At 46.2% G+C, this 16,281-nt stretch overlaps 1 protein-coding gene across 1 annotated transcript in view; it reads left to right on the forward strand.

The window, feature by feature from the left end:
- PLSCR5 (phospholipid scramblase family member 5) overlaps positions 1-16,281 on the forward strand; it is a 212,149-nt gene that overhangs the window by 44,549 nt on the left and 151,319 nt on the right. Inside the window, exons 2-3 of the mRNA XM_063919572.1 lie at positions 4,071-4,237; positions 5,019-5,061. Of these exons, the coding sequence (XP_063775642.1) occupies positions 4,071-4,237; positions 5,019-5,061 (210 nt within the window). The remainder of the gene's footprint in view (positions 1-4,070; positions 4,238-5,018; positions 5,062-16,281) is intronic.

The raw sequence follows: 16,281 nt of genomic DNA on the forward strand, positions 1-16,281 counted from the left end.
AGTTGGGAGTCCTAGACGCGTTTCGTCACCTCCGGTGACTTTCTCGGTGACACAGATAAGCCAATGGTGATTTTGGATGAATTTGCACCAAACTTCACATATTGTACATAAAATGCAGTTACAACTACAATTGTGCACATGCGAGTGCATACGTACACACACATTACACACAGTACGCAAAGAACATCCGCTGCAGCCAGTTGCAGTGTAGTGCGTTCGCATCATGAGGCAATGCGTGCGCACATGCTTACGCATCACAGTAATAAGCATGGCTACATCTGTATGGCAACAGGAGGGGAGAAGGGGGGGTGAAAAAGCCAGGGGGAGACGGCAGGAGAGCAGCTACCTCCAATGCAGCAGTCCAAATGGGATGCAGTCAGGATCCTGGCTGTCTGTATCCCGGTAGTCAGAATACTGATGCCAGAATACCAACCCTATTCTGAATGCTGACACCGGCATCGAGAAGGGTACAGCATATTGGCGCCGGAACACTGACAGCCAGAATCCCAAGCGAACATCCAGTGGGCCGAAAGGCAAGTAAGCCGGGGGGTGGGGGGGAGTTAGGTTTAGGCTGGGGTGGTGGGGTTAGGGTTAGGCAACCCCCTTGGAAGGTTAGGCTGCATGGAGGGACGGTTAGGTTTTGGTTGTGGGAAGGGGGGGTTAGGCACCTCCGGGGGTGGTTAGGGTTAGGCACCATGGGGGGAGGTTAGGGTTAGGCTGCGGGGAGGTAGGGTTAGGGTAAGGGGTTGGGGAAAGGGGTGAACCCTCCTTACTCACCCCTGTTGGATTCAGAAACTTCGGGATCCCGGTGTCGGTATTACGACCGCCGGGATCCCACCCGCCAGCAAATCCTACTGTTCCCGTCCACAGGATGGCAGAGAGGAACAGCTGGGACCAGCAGCAAGGGCAACTCCCAGCAGGACAAGACAACTAAAGAAGAGGTGCGGAGCGAGGGACTGCAGCAGCCACTACGGCCCCCTCCCCCCCCATCAAGCCACAGCGGTCAGAGGCCTGTCAGCCACCCTCCAAAGCACAAGGGTATGGAGCAGGATCCTGAGGGGACGAAGGTGAGATCTCTACTGCAGGGAAGCACGCAGAGAGTCGCTGATAGCCGCGCTACCCGCTGCCGTTGCTGCTGCCAGTCATACAGTGACAGGCGCAGCCGACAGCAACAGCAGGGTAGCAGTGTAGGCCTCCTCTGCCCGGCGCCGCCCTGCATTGCCTACCCTTGCTGAGTGGGTTCTGCCGACACTGGCTTCAAACATTGCGTCCAGCGGCAAAAAGCAGAGTACAAAGCCGGGGTAGCAGATGGGAGAGGAGAGAGCAGGGCTTTGCACAGTCACACAGGATGGAGTGGAGCCTGCGGCCACTGTCACTGCCCGATTAAGTAATTCGTGACTACTATACAATTTTACCCCTTGACCGCAGAAGGCACCTCCGGGCGACACCCTCCCTCATCCGGCGCTCCTGGCGAGTGCCATACTGGCCAAGGAGTAGGTACATCCTTACACACACACACACATACACACACACACACACACACACACACACATACAGTACACACAAACATATACATACATACTGTACACATACATACAAACAAACAAACACATACATACACACACACACACACACACACACACACACACACACACATATACACTTTCTTTCTCTCATTCACTCTTTCCATCCACTTAGCAATTTGGCTGTCTGGCTGTCTGGATCTGTACCAGAATGCTGCCGTGTAGCTCATCAGCGTCATGTAGCTCTGACCCCTTTTTGGCCGAACACTGCTGCTGTCACAGGGGAGGAGGGAGGAGGCTTCAAGCTGTCAGCGCCGCTGCCTGTCAGTGTGACAGGCACAGCAGCCAGGCCCGGCAGTAGCAGCATGGCAACAGGCATAGCACAGGGATGCAGAGCAGGGAGAGCGCCTCTCCAGCCTGCTGCCTCCCTGCTTTGCTGAGCGGGTTCCGCCGGGCCTGCACTTACAACCCTTTTATTGAAAAAATTGTTTTGCTAGAGAAACACCCAGTTGCTATGATGCTGGGAGGCATGTACTGATGCTGGGAGGCATTGCATGTACTGGGAGGCAGACATGCACTGATGCTGGGAGGCATCCACTAATGCTGAGAGGCATACACTGATGTTGGGAGACATGCACTGATGCTGGGAGGCATGCACCGATGCTGAGAGGCAGGCACTGATGTTGGGAGAAATGCAATGATGTTGGGAGGCATGCACCGATGCTGAGAAGCAGGCACTGATGTTGGGAGAAATGCAATGATGTTGGGAGGCTAGTACTGATGCTGGGAGGAATGCACTGATGTTGGATGCACTAATGCTGGGAGGCATGCACTGATGTTGGGAGACATGCACTGATGCTGGGACGCATGCACTGATGTTGTGAGACATGTACTGATGTTGGTAGGCATGCACTGTTGGATGCACTGATGTTGGGAGATATGCACTGATGTTGGCCAACATGCATTGATGCTGGGAGGCCTGCACTGATGTTACGAGACATGTACTGATGTTTGGAGGTATGCAGTGATGTTGGTAAGCATACAGTACACTGATGTTGGATGCACTGATGCTGTGAGGTATGCACTGATGTTGGGACACATGCAGTGATGCGGGAGATGTGCACTCATGTTGGGATGCATGCACCAATGTTAGGAGAGAAGCACTGATGTTGGGACACATGCACTGATGGTGGTAGACATGCAATGATGATGGGAGATGTGCACTAATTTTAAGAGACATGCAATTATTTTGGGATATATACACTGATGTTGTGAGACATGCGCTGCTGTTGGGAGGTATGCACTGATGTTAGAAGAGTAGCACTGATGTTGGGACACATGCACTGTTTTGGTAGACATGCACTGAGGATGGACAGCGTGCACTGATGTTGGTAGACATGCACTGATGTTGAGAAACATGCAATGGTGCTGGGAGACGTGCACTGATGTTGGGCACCATGCAATGATTTTGGCAGACATGCACTGATGATGGGAGGCATGCACTGATGTTTGGCGGCATGCAGTGATTTTGGGAGACATGCACTGGTGTTGGGAGGCATGCACTGATTTTGGGAGACATGCACTGATGTTGAGTGGCATGCAATGATTTTGGGATCATGCAAATATTTTGGGAGACATGCACTGATATTGGGAGATATGTACTGATGTTGGGACACATGCAATCATTTAGGGATGCGTGCACTGATGTTAGCAGAGAAACACTGATGTTTTGGAGATATGAACTGATGTTGCGAGACATGCAATGATGTTTGGAGACATACACTGATGGGAGACATGCACTGATGTGGGGAGGCATGCACTGATGTGGGGAGGCATTGTGGGGAGGCATGCACTGATGTGGGGAGGCATGCACTGATGTGGGGAGGCTTGCACTGATGTTGGTAGACATGGACTGATGTTGGAAGGCATGCACTGATGTCAGGAGACATGCACTGATGTCAGGAGACATGCACTGATGTCGAGAGGTGAGCATGATTTATGGAGACATACACTGATGTTGGGAGGTATGCACTGATGTTGGGAGGCATGCACTGATGTTGGGAGGCATGCACTGATGTTGGGGGGGGGGCATGCACTGATGTTGGGAGGCATGCACTGATGTTGGGAGACATGCACTGATGTTGGGAGACATGCACTGATGTTGGGAGACATGCACTGATGTTGGGAGGCATGCAATGATTTTTGGAGACACGCACTGATGCTGGGAGGCACGCATTGATGTTGGGAAACATACACTGATCTCAGGAGACATAAACTGATGTCAGGAGACATAAACTGATGTCAGGAGACATAAACTGATGTCGGGAGACATAAACTGATGTTGGGAGGCATAAACTGATGTTGGGAGGCATGCAATGATTTTGGGAGACATGCAATGATGTTGAGAGAAATGCCATTCTTTTGGGAGACATGCACTGATGTTGGAACACATGCACTGTTGTTGGTAGACATGCATTAATGTTAGGAGGCATGCATTTATGTTAATGGAAAATGAAAATTTACATTAGTGTTATTCCTTTTCTTTAGAAAATCAAGCTGAGCTGGATAAAGATCTTCAGAATTTTTTGCCTGGGACTCCTCATCCTCTTGAACAAACCGAGAAGACAGACTTTTTCCCAACATGGAAATCTTCTAATAGAAACCCCCCAAAATACAGTTTCCTGGTACCTCCTGGTCTAGAACATTTGAGCAAGGTTATTTTTTATTTAGCAAATGTAAAAAATGCAACTTTGTCAATAAATGTCTTACCTTGTCTGTCAGCTTTATTTTTTTTCCCTTAGCTGAAGGATGAGCAATTGTAAATTTTCAAACATAGGGTCTGATACATCTGTGGCTATATTGCATGCTCAGAAATAAATGCAAATCTACTCCAGTATTCAGAATTGGCCACATCTATGAAGCTCTGCCTCTCTGCGAACTCACACTACACGGATCTCCAGTCTATTGCAGTGACCGTGACTGTTTTATCTATTTCCAAACTGCAAATTAATTACTGTTGAATATATTACATAACTATAGATCATTAATACTGATAAAAATATTTTATTCCATTTACACTCCTAAGTCTTTATTTTTGTCAGTTACATCAGATGCAAATGCAGAATTTCTGGAGGGGGTTTCCAAATGCATTTGCCTCTGTACGTTAAACCTAATGCTTGGTAAAATAGTATGCGATAGGGCATGGAGTTACTTCCTGGAAATAACCAGGACACAGATCTGGCATGCTGCAGCTTCAAAGTCAACTCTATATTTCTTCAGGAATTATTACATTTGCATTTTCTATAAATGAATGTACAGTATGATGCCTTAATTAATTTGGATGTCTATAACACACCAAAAATTTTTGTCAGCAGTTCTTTTAATTACCTGTGGCCAGAACCACAGACAAACAGTGGTTTTAAAAAGCCGTTGCTTTGTTAATATACCCTTATGTTAATTCATACAGTATACTGAGTAGTTCTTTTTTTTATTTAGATACAACAGATCATTATTCATCAGCAGGTGGAGCTCTTGGGAGGTGAGTAGTATCTGAGTTAACAGATCAAATACATGTTTTATTATAAAGCTAGAATACATTATAAACACAAGTCTGAAGAGACTACAAGTAGAGAGAAGATGATGAGCAGTTTTGGTTTAGGAAAATGTCTCCATGCTTGTGAAACTATCCAGATGGACGCTGTAGTGAGTGGCAGTGACTGTGGGATGACTCCCCAACTGATGAGCATAGAGTTGGAAATCAGTGTTCAGAAACAAGCAGTGATCAGGTAGCTGTATATAGCGATGGAATCTGCTGTATAACTGCCAGCTGCGGTCTGACCGGGCAAATGATACAGTATGTGTGGACAGCAAGGTATATTTGATCGGCAGAAAGCCTGGTGAGTGAGCTAAGGATTGAAGCATCCAGGATCCAAGATGGCCAATATAGAGCTAGTTGTGATGTAGAGTAGATCCACTGCCCTAGCCGCCAGATATGGCCACAATGGGCAAAATAAATCTCTCAGTCAGTGTGAGCAACAGTCCTGACCAGCACCTTTGTGGGTGCCCGGTCCATCTATCAGCCAAAGGAAAGGGTCAAAGTAGTATACTTAGATACTTTAGAGATACTGTTTTTGTTACGTGTGCAGAAACAAAAGGAAGGGAGGCAGTCTGAGAAAACAGATCAAACGGCATGTATTCCAATTTGAGAAATTTACTTAACCAAAACAAGCTATATTTTCAACCACAATAGGAACCAAGAAACCCAGGTTAGTAGTCAAAGTGGCATGCCGTTGGTAAACAAGGCCAACACAGGTTGCCATGCACCGTCTTGGATTCCAGTGAAAGACACTCCTTAGAGGTATAGCAAGGGGCTTCAGAGCCAGGACAAGTAAGAGAAAGGACATGGGACAACCCTGCCCGGTGCCTCACTGTACCACAAAGGCTGATGATAAATATTGGGCACATCCTGTGTCAGGGGATCTGAATAGATGGGTTGTAAACTGGCTATGACATCATCTACACCACCAAAAATTTGAAATAATTCACATAGGTGTTCCCATATAACAAGATCAAATGCTTTTTCAGCATCTAAGGATAGTTACAGTATAGAGTTCCACCTGAGCACCCGGTTAACTCCAAATGTTGCATAATAGAAAGGATCTTGTGGAAATGAACTATGGAATGATGACCTCAAAAGAAACAGTCTAATCAGGATGGACTACCAAGGGAAGCAAATCTGAGCCAATCAGATAAGATTTTTGTAGGAATTTTATAATCTACATTGAGTAGAGATATCGGTCTATAAGATCTTGGGAGTTCAGGATCTCTATCCGGTTTCGGGAGTACTTTAATGAAATCACAGAAGTAAAATATAGTGGCAGCATTTGATTCTCAAGAATTGAATTATATACTGCTTGTGACTAACATGTCTCTTATTCTGAGAAGTAAAATGTTATAATACTCCCGCAACACTCCATCTGAACTGGAGGGTTTTGTACATGTTTAAATCCATTTTTAATCTGGATCCAAAATGCAGTATGAAGATGATTTAAGAAGTAAAACCAAAGCACAGGGGTATGCGCACATCTCCATTGTTAACAGTAGTAGACATTCTAATTTAAAATGTGTTGGCACGCAAAGTGTGGAATTTACTTGTTTTTCTGCCAGCAGCCAGTAAATGGCGCCCAAACGGAGCTATTCCATTCGGGTGCGATGGCTGCTGGCATCTGCATTCCCCCTCCCCCCTTAAAATGTGCAAAAGTGACCTGTTTGGGTGCCCAAACGGCACTTTTCACAATCGTGCCCAGCACTTGGGTTGGCTAAACCCGACCTCTATTGGTGCTATCATTACGAAAACTAGATAAAATTGTATATCTCCCCCACGATCTCACGTCACTTTAGACAGGAGGTTGGGCACGATAATCAATTGAATGCCGCCCATTGTTTGTCATCCCAGTTGTAAAGCACAACAGAATATGCTGCGCTATATAAGAAACTGTTAATAATTAAATTAAACATCTAAGTCAGAATGCCACACAAACCTGGTTGTCAGAAGTAAACTGGGTTGATAGATACATATTGTGGGAGATCAGAGTAAAGCCATCTAGCCCAGTAGTTCTCAAAGTGTGTGTGAGATACCTCAGGAGATTTGCATGGGTGCCATGGATTGGTGGTCTATGACCAATTCAAATTATTTATGGCAAATGTAATAAGCAAGAACAGTGCTAGTGGCTGCCAATCATAAAATATGTGGACAAACAGAAGCGAATCCTGTCCCTCACCACATAATTGAACCTAAGGATGACATATACTGTAAACATAATTTACTTAATTTAATATTTCTTTCTAAATTTTCCAATAAGAAACTTTTGGCCTAGGGGTGCCATGATTCAAAAAGTTTGGGAACCACTGATCTAGCCACAAACAAGAGCCACGTGATCAAACAAAGCAGGTAATGATGAGTAAATTAAGTCAGCATACTGAGCGAATAGTTAGGAGTAAGCCAGGACATACTGTACACGGTATCTGCAAATCGAAAGGACAAATAAACTCCTTGATGCATTTGCCATTTACATGTGGTACCCCAAATAATTTTATAACGTTAAAGTGTGTTGAATTATCACAAGCCTGAGGTTACCTGGTTGTCGTGTGTTGAAAAGTATTCACTCTTGCTCCAGCAGAAGTGCTGCTTCTTCCCTCCCTCATACCATAGCAGAGAGACAAGGAAAACCTACCCTTTCCCAGACACAGACAAAGTGGCAGATAGTATGTAAGTAAAAGGATTTTTTTATTTATTTCTAGAGATGTCAAAAGAAGGGTAGAATGGGTCAGTTCAATTAAAGAAAAGATGGCAAGCATTTCAGAAATCCACAGGATTCACTAATGCAATATCACATACAGTATGTGTAGGTGTGGCTTCCTACTGAATATTCCCTAACTGACTATATAGCAAATACAATGGAACTAGCTCTCCACAGATGCATATAATATGTGTATTATATACTAACAGTTCGACAGTTCTACTTAACATTTCACAAAAATACTTAAAAATACTTAATGCTTCAAAATAGTGCTTTGTTTGCTTAAGCATGAAATAATGCAATCACATAGATTTTTATATACACCTAGGGGGTCATTCCGAGTTGTTCGCTCGCTAGCAGATTTTAGCAGCATTGCACACGCTAGGCCACCGCCCTCTGGGAGTGTGTCTTAGCTTTGCAGAATTGCGAACGAAAGATTAGCAGAATTGTGAATAGAAAATTCTTAGCAGTTTCTGAGTAGCTCCAGACCTACTCACAGATTGCGATCAGCTCAGTCCGTTTCGTTCCTGGTTTGACATCACAAACATGCCCTGCGTTCGGCCAGCCACTCCCCCTTTTCTCCAGACACTCCCGCGTTTTATCCTGGCACGCCTGCGTTTTTCCGCACACTCCCAGAAAACGGCCAGTTTCCGCCCAGAAACACCCTCTTCCTGTCAATCACACTCCAACGATGGAAATTCTTCGTTCGGACGTGAGTAAATCTACTACGTTTTGTGCTAAAATACTTAGCGCATGCGCACTGCGTACCATGCGCATTTTCACCTTAATCGCTCCGTTGCGAAAATCTGCAACGAGCTATCAACTCGGAATGACCCCCTTAGTGCAGTTTGGTTCAATGAAAGTTCTCCTTAAGTAAATGAATGGTACTGTTTACTGAATGGTAACGTCCGAGACTAGAGATGTTTTGTGTTTTAGTTTTGGTTTCAATTCCACTTTCATGTTTTGGGTTTGGATTGGTTTTGCCAAAACCACCCTTTCGTGTTTTGGTTTTGGTTTTAGATCTGGATGATTTTTGGGAAAAAAAACATAAAAACAGCTAAAATCACAGAATTTGGGGGTAATTTTGCTCCTACGGTATTATTAACCTCAATAACAATCATTTCCACTCATTTCCAGTTTATTCTGAACACTTCACACCTCACAATATTGTTTTTAGGCATAAAAGTTGCACCGAGGTGGCTGTATGACTAAGCTAAGTGACACAAGTGTGCGGCACAAACACCTGGCCCATCTAGGAGTGGCACTGCAGTTGCAGACAAGATGGCACTATTCAAAAACTAGTCCCCAAACAGCACATGCTGTAAAGAAGAAAAAGAGGTGCAATGAGGTAGCTGGATGGCCAAGCTAAGTGACAGAAGTGTGCGGCACAAACACCTGGCCCATCTAAGAGTGACACTGCAGTTACAGACAGGATGGCACTTAAAAAAACTAGTCCCCAAACAGCACATGATGCAAAGTCCTAAAATTTGCACCGAGGTCGCTGGATGACTAAGCTAAGCGACCCAAGTGGCGGGCACAAACACCTGGCCCATCTAGGAGTGGCACTGCAGTGTAAGACAGGATGGCACTTAAAAAATTGGCCCCAAACATCACATGATGCAAAGATAAATAAAATAAAAAAGAGGTGCAAGATGGAATTGTCCTTCAGCCCTCCCACCCACCCTTATGTTGTATAAACAGGACATGCACACTTTAACAAACCAATCATTTCATCGACAGGGTCTGCTACACGACTGTGGCTGAAATGACTGGTTTGTTTGGGCCCCCACCAAAAAAAAAGCAATCAATCTCTCCTTGCACAAACTGGCTCTACAGAGGCAAGATGTCGACCTCATCCTCCGATTCCTCGCCCCTTTCACTGTGTACATCCTCCTCCTCATAGAGTATTAATTCGTCACCACTGGAATCCACCATCACAGTGTACTTTCTGTGTACTTTCAGGAGGCAATTGCTGGTAAAGGTCTTCCCGGAGGAATTTATAATTAATTTTGATGAACATCATCTTCTCCACATTTAGTGGAAGTAACCTCCTACGCCGATCGCTGACAAGGTTACCGGCTGCACTAAAGACTCTTTTGGAGTACACACTGGAGGGGGGGCAGCTTAGGTAAAATAAAGCCAGTTTGTGCAAGGGCATCCAAATAGCCTCTTTTTCCTGCCAGTATACATACAGTCCGTCCAAGTGCCTACTTGGATGCTGTCACTCATATAATCCTCCACCATTCTTTCAATGGTGACAGAATCATATGTGGTGACAGTAGACATGTAAGTAATCGTTGGCAGGTCCTTCAGTCCGGACCAGATGTCAGCTTTCGCTCCTGACTGCCCTGCATCACCGCCATCGGGTGGGCTAGGAAATCTTATCCTTTTCCTTGCAGCCCCAGTGGCGGGAGAAATTGAAGGACAAGCTGTTGACGGGTCACGTTCCACTTGAGTTGACAATTTACTACCCAGCAGGTCTTTGCACCTCTGCACACTTGTGTCTGCTGGAAAGAGAGATAAAACATAGGCTTTAAACCTAGGATCGAGCACGGTGGCCAAAATGTAGTGCTCTGATTTCAACAGATTGACCACCCTTGAATCCTGGCAAAGCGAATGAAGGTCTCCATCCACAAGTCCCACATACTTTGCGGAATCGCTCTGTCTTAGCTCCTCCTTCAATTTCTCCAGCTGCATCTGCAAAAGCCTGATCAGGGGAATGACCTGACTCAAGCTGGCAGTGTCTGAACTGACTTCACGTGTGGCAAGTTCGAAGGGTTGGAGAACCTTGCACAAGACGGAAATCATCCTCCACTGCGCTTGAGTCAGGTTCATTAAACCTCCTTTGCCTATATCGTAGGCAGATGTATAGGCTTTAATGGCTTTTTTGCTGCTCCTCCATTCTCTGAAGCATACAGAGTGTTGAATTCCACCTCGTTACCACATCTTGATTCAGTTGATGGCAGGGCATGTTCAGGAGTGTTTGCTGGCACTCCAGTCTTCAGCACGCAGTGGCAGAATGCCGAAAGTGGCCTGCAATTTTTCGGGCCACCGACAGCATCTCCTGCACACTCCTGTCATTTTAGAAAAACTTCTGCACCACCAAATTAATTGTATGTGCAAAAGATGGGACATGCTGGAATTTGCCCAGATGTAATGCACGCACAATATTGGTGGCATTATTCGATATCACAAATCCCCAGGAGAGTACAATTGGGGTAAGCCATTCTGCAATGATGTTCCTCAGTTTCCGTAAGAGGTTGTCAGCTGTGTGCCTCTTAAGGAAAGCGGTGAAACATAGCGTAGCCTGCCTAGGAATGAGTTGGCGTTTGCGAGATGCTGCTACTGATGCCGCTGCTGTTTTTGTTGCTGTGAGAGGCAATACATCTACCCAGTGAGCTGTCACAGTCATATAGTCCTTAGTCTGCCCTGTTCCACTTGTTCACATGTCCGTGGTTAAGTGGACACTGGATACAACCGCATTTTGTAGGACACTGGTGACTCTTTTTCTGACGTCTGTGTACATTCTCTGTATCGCCTGCCTAGAGAAGTGGAACCTAGTTGGGATTTGATACTGGGGACACAGTACCTCAAACAATTTTCTAAGTCCCACTGAACTAATGGCGGATACCGGACGCACGTCTAGCACCAACATAGCTGTCAAGGCCTCAGTTATCCGCTTTGCAAAAGGATGACTGCTGTCATATTTGATCTTCCTCACAAAGGACTGTTGAACAGTCAATTGCTTACTGGAAGTAGTACAAGTGGTCTTCCGACTTCTTCCCCTCTGGGATGACGATCGACTCCCAGCAGCAACAACAGCACTGGCGGCAGCAACAGCAGCCGTACCACTCAAAGGGGGTCATTCTGAGTTGTTCGCTCGCTAGCAGATTTTAGCAGCATTGCACACGCTAGGCCGCCGCCCTCTGGGAGTGTATCTTAGCTTAGCAGAACAGCGAACGAAAGATTAGCAGAATTGCGAATAGAAAATTCTTAGCAGTCTCTGAGTAGCTCCAGACCTACTCACAGATTGCGATCAGCTCAGGCCGTTTCGTTCCTGGTTTGACGTCACAAACATGCCCTGCGTTTGGCCAGCCACTCCCCCGTTTCTCCAGACACTCCCGCGTTTTTTCCAGACACTCCTGCGTTTTTCCGCACACTCCCAGAAAACGGCAAGTTTCCGCCCAGAAACACCCACTTCCTGTCAATCACACTCCGATCACTTCAACGATGAAAATTCTTCGTTCGGACGTGAGTAAATCTACTAAGTTTTGTGCTAAAATACTTACCGCATGCGCACTGCGTACCATGCGCATGCGCATTTTCACCTTAATCGCTCTGTTGCGAAAATCTGCAACGAGCTATCATCTCGGAATGACCCCCTTAGTGCAGTTTGGTTCAATTAAAGTTCTCCTTAAGTAAATGAATGGTTCTGTTTACTGAATGGTAACGTCCGAGACTAGAGATGTTTTGTATTTTGGTTTTAATTCCACTTTCAACAACTCGGAATGACCCCCAAGGATCCTCCGGAGGAATCCCGGTTAGGAGAGAACTCCTCAGTCTTGACAGTGACATGGCCTGCAGAACTACTGACGTTCCTGACTGAGGAGGAAGTTGACTTTGAGGGAGTTGGTGGTGTGGCTTGCAGGAGCTTGGGTACAGGAGGAAGAAGGGATTTAGGTGTCAGTGGACTGCTTACGCTCTTACCCAAAGTTTCTCAACTTGACACTGACTAATGATGAATGCGCAGCAGGTGACGTATAAGGGAGGATGTTCCTAGGTGGTTAACATCCTTACCCCTACTTGATACAGATTGACAGAGGCAACAGATGGCCGGACAGATCTGTTGTCCGGATTTGTGGAGAAATAATTCCACACCGAAGAGGTGGCTTTTTTGGTAGTTTGCCCAGGCATCACAATAGGCTTCTTCATCCAAAGGACAACACCTGTCTCCCCCAGTGTCTGACTTAAACAAACCACATCACCATCAGATTCCTCATCGTCAACTTCCTCCTCAGCGCCAGCAACACCCATATCCTCATCCTGGTGTACTTCAACAGTGACATCTTCAATTTCAATATCAGGAAATGGACTGTGTGTGCTCCTTCCAGCACTTGCAGGGGGCATGCAAATGGTGGAAGGAGCCACCTCTTTCCATCCAGTGTTGGGAAGGCCAGGCATCGCAACCGCCGACACACTTGGACTCTCCTTTTGGATTTGTGATACCATTTCAGAATGCACAGTTCTTTTCTGTGCTCTTTCCAGCTTAACTCTTTTAATTTTTCTAGCAGAAGGATGAGGGCTTCCATCGTCATGTGAAGCTGAACCACTAGCCATGAACATAGGCCAGGGCCTCAGCCGTTCCTTGCCACTCCATGTCATAAATGGCATATTGGCAAGTTTACGTTTCTCCTAAGACGATTTAAATTTCTTTTTTTGGTTCTTTTTACTGATCTTTGGCTTTTTGGATTTTACATGCCCTCTACTATCACATTGGGCATTGGCCTTGGCAGACGACGTTGATGGCATTTCATCGTCATGGCTAGTGGCAGCAGCTTCAGCACTAGGAGGAAGTGGTTCTTGATCTTTCCCTATTTTAGCCTCCAAATTTTTGTTCTCCATTATTTTTATAAGACAATATGTGGCACAGGAATGACTGGAATGACTGATGGACAGGACACTACCACTGGTCTGATGCAGAACAAGACAACAACACTGTAAGGGACTTGTGGTTGTTGTTATAATTATTACAATACTGTAGCAGTGGACATATAGTAGCAGCGTATACCACTGTGACTGCCTCGTCACTGGAATGACTGATGGACAGGAGACACTACCACTGGTCTGATGCAGCACAACACATCAACAATGTAAGGGACTTGTGGTTGTTGTTGTTGTTGTTGTTATAATTATTATAATACTGTAGCAGTGGACATATAGCAGCAGCGTATATCACTGTGACTGCCTCATCACTGGAATGACTGATGGACAGGACACTACCACTGGTCTGATGCAGCACAACACAACAACACTGTAAGGGACTTGTGGTTGTTGTTATAATTATTATAATACTGTAGCTGTGGACATATAGCAGCAGCGTATAGCACTGTGACTGCCTCGTCACTGGAATAACTGATGGACAGGACACTACCACTAGTCTGATGCAGCGCAACAAAACAACACTGAAAGCGACTTATACAGCTACACTGGATATATGGCAGCAGAGGACACCAACACTGTGACTGGCTGGACTGATGCAGCACAATACACTGACTACACTGGACTGGACAGCACAACACAGCACAAGACTCGCCACCCCACTTTCCCGCCCCCACACAGACACTCAACACTGAGGACACGTCCTCTCAATACACTCTCCGAGACTGGAGTGAAAATGGCCGCGACGCGCGGCTCCTTATATGGAATCCAAATCCCGTGAGAATCCAACAGCGGGATGATGACGTTTTGCCTTGTTCGGGTTTCCGAGTCAGGCGGGAAAACCCGAGCCTGGCTCGGAACTGGACTCGGAAGGCGAAGTCTGGTAGGGTTCGGTTCTCTGAGAACCGAACCCGCTCATCTCTATCTGAGACACAATGTAAGGTTACAGAGCTAATACATAATTTTTAACCATTACAACCCATGTTGTAATTGAGGATCGCTGTGTTCACAGTTGTGGCCCTTAAATATGAATAAAGAGTCTGTTGTTGAAGCACTTTAAATGCAGCTATGTCTTCATCCTATATAATAAAAGGCTAAGGCTGCTCCTTACCTCTGTTATGTGTGCTGTTGGCCACTAGAGGCCACCACACAGACCAAATGACTCACAGCTGAAAGTGATACTGCAGAGAGATGTTACAGCCTCCTACCCTGCTGCTGCTATTATTAATAATGCTGATCTGACTGGTTCACACTTGCTGCATACAGAGAGAGGGAGCTGGGGAGAGAGAGAGGGGATAGGGACAGAAAGAGGCTGGGGGGATGAAGAGTGGGGTAGGGGCAGATAATGACTTGGGAGAAAGAGAGAGGGTGGGAGGGTTGGTACAGATAGGGCCTAGGGAGTGAGAGAAGAGTAGGGACATATAGGGACTAGGGAGAGAGAGTGACGTGGTAGTGGCAGATAGGGACAGTGGGGAGAGAGATGCAGATATTTTCTATATAGTCACCTCTGTGGTGTCGCCAACCACTGGAGGGAACCCGACAGAGCTCCTTTCGGGACACAGACACACACACACCCTATGTACACTGCTCTCCCCACCATTTACTGCCCCTATCTACACTGCACCCCATCCTCTTCCATATTCCGCACCCCCCCCCCCCCATATATAGACAGTGCATCCTCATACCCGCCCTTATAGTGTTCCCTTTATGCAGGGCACCTTCCATATACTGCTCCCAGCAAATACAGCATACTCTGCACCCTCCCCTCCATATAGTATGCTGCAACCCCATGATAATTGCTATCCCGGGACCTGGTAATAAATAGCAGCCATAACCAGGAAATGGATGCAGGAATCACCAGACGGTCCCACAGACCTCAGATCGGAGGCTCCGGAGACACATGTGGCAACTTACCGGTGGGTAATGAAGGTGAATCAGTCCGACAAGGACTGTGGGGTGAGCAGTGCAGTGACCAGGAAGAGGAGGGGTCGGCGCTGGGGCTGCAGATGATTCGGGTGATTAGGTGGCAGATAACCGGTTTAGCTGCTTTATATATAGTGTGCACCGCTGGAGTGCCAGGGTCCTGTCCTCTCCCCTTCCACACCCCGCACAGTCCCTATGGCCATCTGCTGGTGGCTACTGGTGTCCTCTACCCCTCAGACTGTCCAGGAGCAGTGTGGGGACTGGAGAGCCTACACGTGCCAGTACTGGTGTTTATAGTGCAGCACAGGGGTTAAAGTGGGGGGGAACGAGGTGGAACTAAGTTCCACCACCTGTAATGGTAGAGGGAACTAGTTCCACCACCTTTATTGCCTTCCCCATCACCTACATCAATAGATAATGCAGGCGGCGATAGTGTTACTGATGAGCTGCAGCCACCTCCCCCTTCCTCAGGTCCTGGTAGCTCCATGATCCTCCTCCATTTACAGCCTGCCTCTCCTGGTACTCGGGAATACAAAAGAAAAAGAAGTTGGTACTTAGTACCTCCTGGCGCCAATTTTAAATGCTCAGTAATTTAAAAACAGTCTGTCTGCAGCTCTCTTAAATTAGAGGGACCACCACACCCTCCACAGGTATAGAAATACAAAGAAAAACAACTAAGAAAGCGCTGACACACTACACACTATTAAAATACACTCACTTTTTATTAAAATATGTAAAATACATATGGACTGTTCCTAGACTACCTTTAAACACTATATTACTATAGTAATCCTGATCAATCCCTAACAGTAAATAGACAAATGAGTTCCCTATAATCACAACACTATAGATTTTAGCGAAAAATATATGTAATAAAT

Source organism: Pseudophryne corroboree, chromosome 4, assembly GCF_028390025.1.
Source record: "Pseudophryne corroboree isolate aPseCor3 chromosome 4, aPseCor3.hap2, whole genome shotgun sequence".
In the NCBI taxonomy this organism is placed as follows: domain Eukaryota; kingdom Metazoa; phylum Chordata; class Amphibia; order Anura; family Myobatrachidae; genus Pseudophryne; species Pseudophryne corroboree.